The sequence below is a fragment of the Nansenia antarctica genome, assembly GCF_963989245.1.
Source record: "Nansenia antarctica genome assembly, chromosome: 3".
Taxonomy (NCBI): domain Eukaryota; kingdom Metazoa; phylum Chordata; class Actinopteri; order Argentiniformes; family Microstomatidae; genus Nansenia; species Nansenia antarctica.
This window is the reverse complement of record NC_137688.1, coordinates 11,079,498-11,085,660: the sequence shown is the minus strand read 5'-3', so window position 1 is coordinate 11,085,660 and position 6,163 is coordinate 11,079,498. Positions and strand designations below refer to the sequence as shown.

At 42.9% G+C, this 6,163-nt stretch overlaps 1 protein-coding gene across 1 annotated transcript in view; it reads right to left on the bottom strand.

Annotated features, from left to right (window-relative positions):
* Positions 1–3,014: 3,014 nt before the first annotated feature.
* sash3 (SAM and SH3 domain containing 3) overlaps positions 3,015–6,163 on the bottom strand; it is a gene marked incomplete at its 5' end in the record, with an annotated part of 7,807 nt that continues 4,658 nt past the window's right edge. Inside the window, 4 exons of the mRNA XM_080526757.1 lie at positions 3,015–3,545; positions 4,588–4,732; positions 5,131–5,343; positions 6,073–6,163. The exon at positions 6,073–6,163 is cut by the window's right edge and continues 67 nt beyond it. Of these exons, the coding sequence (XP_080382883.1) occupies positions 3,295–3,545; positions 4,588–4,732; positions 5,131–5,343; positions 6,073–6,163 (700 nt within the window). The 3' untranslated portion in view covers positions 3,015–3,294. The remainder of the gene's footprint in view (positions 3,546–4,587; positions 4,733–5,130; positions 5,344–6,072) is intronic.

Sequence of the window (6,163 nt, the reverse complement as noted above, 5' to 3'; positions counted from 1 at the left end):
TCCCTCTCCTTCAGTGAATGGAACTCTACCTGATGTACTGGTATTGCTGCGTCCGGTTCAGTCGTCATTGTCGTTAGCATCTTTGACCTGATATGTTGAGATAACGGTGCCACTATCGTCCTTCCGTTTTTGTATTATCAGAAAAAGGGGTGTTCTGAAATGGTTTGCACGCCCACATTTCTCGGGGTGTGTTTGCACGGGTACCCTCACAGATTTCCTGTGTACAGCAGTTGAAGCAGACGTGTGTGTGTGTGTGTGTGTGTGAGAGAGAGAGGGGGAAGAGAGAGGGAGAGAGAGGGAGGGAGGGAGGGAGAGAGAGAGAGAGGGAGGGAGGAAGGAAGAGAGAGGGAGGGAGGAGGAAGAGGGCCTGGTTGCTGTTGAGAGTAGACACTAGTAACAGTGCCTTATCAAAAAGCTGCACTATCACATGCAACTAAACTAAGGCCATCTCCATAGAGGCTCTTAGGCTCCATTTCATGACAGCACTCAAAATTGTACATTTGCCGAGTGTTCAATGAGAGAAATGTCACTTTTTATACAGTACCAATGAGACTTTGAGAAGCAAAAAAGAAGTAAAGCCATTGTTTAAATGTACATACTGTACGTAGGGGTAGAAATGTTGAGGAGCTCGCCTCTCAGAGTTCTGGCGTAAAGGGAAGATTACAGTCAGGTTGTTGCTGTTTTAGAAAGTGTATATCTAGAAAATATCTGCCTGTGACAAGTTACCTGCCTCCAGTCTGAACCCCTCTTCCCTGTCTGTATCATCTTGGTGTCCTTGCCCCTACTCACACAGCCATTGTTGAGGACAGCTTTCATGCTTTTATGCGCCTCTCTTTGTCTTCTCTCCCCGCCGTCTGCCTCTGGAAAGGCAGGCTGCCTCAAGGCTACGCAGCCGCTACCGAAGTCATCCCTGGCTAGCCGTCTCATTATCAGAGAGAATAAACCAGAGATGGAGTCGCTTTTTTATTTTATTTTTGTCTCGCCTCCTTTTTCACGCATCTGTCATTTCACACCAAATGGAGCGGAGGATTGTTGAGGCTCTGAGAGGCTCGACGAGAATTTCAGCTGCTTCTGTCGCAGAGACAACATGGAAGGGGGGAGAGGGATTCGGCAGTGTCCATGAGACTGGCCCTGTTGTTGGTGACAGTTGAGCTGATATTAGCCAACATGGAGAGTTTGTATTACAGTGCCCCATTGTGTTGTATGCAAGGCAGATAAGGTAACTGTTTGTGTTGTCTACATGTATAAAAACTGTAATATAACAAGTGTCAGTACGCCCTCTGATGTGTCTAAATTGATCATTTATACAGGACGAGAATAGAACGATACACTTATTGAAGTATCTATTTAAAGAACAGGATTGCAGAGAGACTGTATAAGGCCAAACAATGTGTTTTAAGATCTTTGTTTTTAATTAGTTAAAGAAAGGCAGTTACACGGCCCTTCAACTCCTTTCTAGTTCAAATGATGAATTCAATTGTGAACGTGGATGTACATTTTATTGTGAAACTTGGGAGTGGAATATCAAGAACTGTAAGATCTAATCAAAGATATTTGGCTTGTTGGTGAGAGTGGAAGATAAATTCCAATTCGATATACACATTCTGTTGATTAAACCTTGTACAGAGCATATTGAGACTGACTGCTCCGAATGTAAGCTTTCCTGTGAAAGTGTCTGCTAAGGGACTGTTTAACCAGTCAGTTGAGACAGACTAATTCCAGTGAAGTTTGTGAGAGTGGTTTCCTGAATGCTTGTTGTAAATTGAAAAGGCCTTTCAGGATATGTGTATTCTCTACTGCCCAGAGGCTTTCTTTTATTTGAAGCAGTCTTTACTGAGAAATCAATCTTAATTTCACTGAAGCTGATTACTTTTCATCCTGAGTAGTATTTGGTTTTGCTCAGCTGTAAAGGCTATTTCCCCAGTAGTTAATTGCACTGCATTGATGTCAATGGAAAGTGTGAATGTATTGTGATTTAACAAAATGAAAAAGGGATTGTATAACTTGAAGATTAACTTGGTGGGAAAGGTTGTTGAACTGATTGGAACCTTGAATTTTACATTTTAACACTGTGTGTGAACAGTGGTGATACATAACATTGTACCTAACTGGGAGAACTGGAGACCAAGCTGAGAAGTAGAGATGTCAATGTTGAGTTAATGTTTGGATGTACAGTATGTATGATTTTCTAATGTTAAGTACATGAAGGGGTCAGATCTGAATGCTCTGATCCATATATATTACAGTACATAATGTGTACAGATACAATACCACTGATGGAACTCTATTTATGTTCACTTTGTTTAGTAAGAACACTGTGATGATGTATATTTCATTCTATCTCCCTCACTTCTTTTTACATGATCGATTGATGTGTCTGTTAATTAAATGATACTGTCTTATTATCTAGAATGTCTCAAATATGTCTCTGTTGTTGCCACCTCCTTCTTTACTGATTCCACTGTGTGCATGTGGAGGGAAATTTATGGACTGTTTTGTCATCAAGTGCGTAATTAAAACAGACATTGTATTAATAGTTTATTGGTAAAGTATATACAGAAAAGCCTATGTTTGGCCATCATGGTAGAAATACAAACACAATTAAAGATAAAAAAAAAATCAACAGAACATTCCAGGTCCATTTGGTACCATGAACAGTCTATAATCCATTTAGGTAGATCAAGCACAGACATATTTATAAGTCAGATCCTAAAAAACTATAATCTAAAACAAAGTAATGGATGAAAAAATATGACACCAAAAACAATGAAAATGAAACATTTTACATTCAAAACTTGTAAATGAGAATGAGATAGTAATACAGAGCATCAACAATATCAACTCAGTATCTACAGAAAATACTGTCATTACTTCAGTGTAAAAGTACAAGGTCATAAAATGTCAGAAATAACTAAAATGCCCGTGCATTGTTAGCATACAAAATCCACTGAAACCAATTGTTATGAAAAATAAAATCAGCAAATTCTCATTTGTTTCTCATAAATCTTCCACACTTCCGAAACGTCTTCAGTACGTACAATAGTTACGGTACTACTGTTACAGGCCTTGTAGCTGCAAGATGTTAAGCTAAGTAGCTGTGTGCAACTGTGTGCCATGCATGAGAAAATATCCCCCCTCTGTATTTATGGCTTGATCCTGACTTTATCATTCTGCTCTGATAAATGTCAACCCCTTGTCTCATTCGCTTTTGGGAAACTTTATGCCCTTTAGTAAAGTCTGCCAAGGTCCGTGAGAAACAGGATGTACTAGAAGCTTCTCCTCATTTCTCAGGAGTCATTCGTCCACTGTGAGCTCTTGCATCTGCTCCTGAACAGAACTGAGCTCATCTTTCTCACTCTGATGCTGCTGCTGCTGCTCTGGGTTCTGGTTCTCTGGTTCTGGTTCTATTGCTGGTTCTGGTTCCGTCTCTGGGTCCGGGCGTCCATTCTCCAGGTTCTCAGAGCTCTCGAAGCAGCCGGAGTCCCTGGGTACGTCACTCTTGTCCTCGGTGCTCTCCTCCCCATCTGGATCAGACTCGTCATCCGCTAGAATGAGGGCAGACAGGCATCAATCAGCAACAGGCTACAGCCGACTACCTCTACCTCAATGCTTGTGCAAATGCCACTGCCACGCTGTATTAGTGAAGGGCTCTATAGGTTTTTATTGGGAGCACACTGGCATGAATAATATCCCTCATGTCATTATACCGTACTGTAGTAATAGTCATTGACCCTGTGAGTAATTGTTTTTAATATATCTTTGCACTCTATCAAATTTCAGGACCCTCCTTTCATGACTTTTCCTAGATACTGTATGTGCGTTCTACCACCCAGTATCCTTACATTTTCAAAATCACATCAGGATAAGCTACTATAAAGCTATTTTGCAGTTTTTCTGTGTAGGTGTAGGAGGCAGGCTAATTTACAAGACAGCCAACTAGTGGTCGTTGTGTGTAAATAGCAGCTTGGCATTGTAAAGATTATGGTCATTTGACCCCCGAGGCGGCTCTTATAGTAGGTGAAATAGGCACGGCTGTTCTAGTGATAACCATGGCTGCCTTGTATGGTGGAGGTAGTCAGAGTCAACGCTAGAGTAATAAGCATGCGGAAGCACGTCTTTGCAGCTAGCCCTTAGGCTAATGGGAATGAATGAGTGTTCAGAGGAGAGGAAACAGCTCCAGGATAAGTATTTGAATTAGGGCTAATGATCTGGCTAGGGGGGGGGGAGCTCACATCAAAGTGTTCAGGGGGTGGAATAGGATTTTCTACAGGCAAGTATATCTGCAGAATGTAAGCAGATTAAGTCATATGAAATGTATCTAATTAAGACATTCCAAGGGAAAGACATTCTCTGGCCTATGCCAAAATGAAAAGTGCACAGTTGCTTGAAATTAGACTTTGTATTACATCTTTAAGTGTCAAATACTGTACAATACAATAAAGGGGTTTTAGATAGAGGAGGGAAAAACTATTTACGATTTATTTTTGTTGTAAGCCTATAGAAGGGATGATTCATGGTAAAGATGTAAATGTAGAGTACTGTATCTTTATACTGATATTTGTGTGTGGGAGTTGAGAGAGGACCTACAGTCACGTAGCAACTCAGTGGCAGTCAGGATCTTGGTGCGCTGATCTTGGTCGGTGATGTTGAGTTCATTCAGGTGGGACTCCTTCAGCCCCCCAAAGTCCTCCAGGCTCTGGAAGCCATGCATAGACAGAAGAGAGCCCAGCTCCTGGGAAACAGAGAGGATTGCATCAGCAAAAAATGGTAATTAAAGTGTGGATATTTTTTCCATGGAACAGATTTCGATCTCAAGGGACTTTGGTCCTCTATGGCTCAGTCGGTAGAGCATGGCTCTAACAACACTTAGGTTATGGGTTTGATTCCCACTGGGACCATATATACTGAAAAATGTATGCACTCACCGCAATGTCAATTGCTTTGGAGTCAGCTAAACGGCGTATATTATTATTATTACTTGCTGGATAAATACATTTAAAAAAGAAAGAAAAAAACTGAACACATTTTCCTCCTGTTATAGATCCTATCAGCCCCTGTGATGAGTCAATCAGCAGAGATCAGCCTGTATGAGTCTCAGTGTGAGATCAGATATTGGACGTGTGTCTTTACCATCAGGCCGATCCTCTCCAGCACCTCCTCCAGGGTTTGGGGCTTGACTTTGGACCGGCGGTTCTTGCTGTGGCAGCGTTTCCTGATGGGCGGGGTGGCCTCGTCAGGCAGAATGTTGACGTAGATGAACTTGAAGCTGCCCACCTTGTTGTTGAGCTTCCCTGTCCAGGTTCCCACTGGAGGCTTCTCAATGATGTGGATGATGTCACCTTTCTGCAGGGAAAACATGGCGGAAGTAAACGGACTGCACTTATATAGCGCCTTATTCCAAAGCGATTTACAACGGCCTCTCATTCACACACATTCACACACCAATGGCGGCAAGCTACCATGCAAGGCGCCGGCCCGCTCATTGGGAGCAATTTGGGGTTCAGTGTCTTGCCCAAGGACACCTCAGCACGTGGCCGGCCGAGGGTCGAACCGCCGAACCCTCGACCTTGCGATCATTCGACGCCGGCTCTACCGCCGCCCCATGGCATAAGTGTCTCAACTCAAACATTAGCTAGCTGATTTCCAGTTCTATCTATGTCATGTGACAATATGCTGTACATGTATTATGTAGTACATGTGTACATGCAAAGTGATCCTGTGTAATTCTACCCTTCAGTGAGCAACACTCATAGCTACAGTGCAGTAATTAAGTACTGTCTCATACAGCCAGCGGTCAGTAAAATTGAGCCCGGTATTGTACTGTAGATTCAGCCATGGATGACTGCTGTAAAACCACTCTGTCATTTTACAATCTGTTAAAATCAGAATCCCTGAGGAGCGCATCACGAGACAGAGGAGTTGGCTAAAGCAGACACACACAAACAGTGGAGGCAGAAATCGGAGGACAGGCTCATTGATACCATTCCTCATTCCATTCCATCTATTACAATGAGACGTCACCCGATTTCTACCTCCGCCAGCCTCCCAGTACCACCCAGTCAGACTACGTACTTGAAGCTTGAGGGACTCGACGTCATAGGGGCTAGGGGTGAAGTCCGTGTGGACCAGGGCGCGGCCACAGAAAGGTCCATTGTACGGAGGA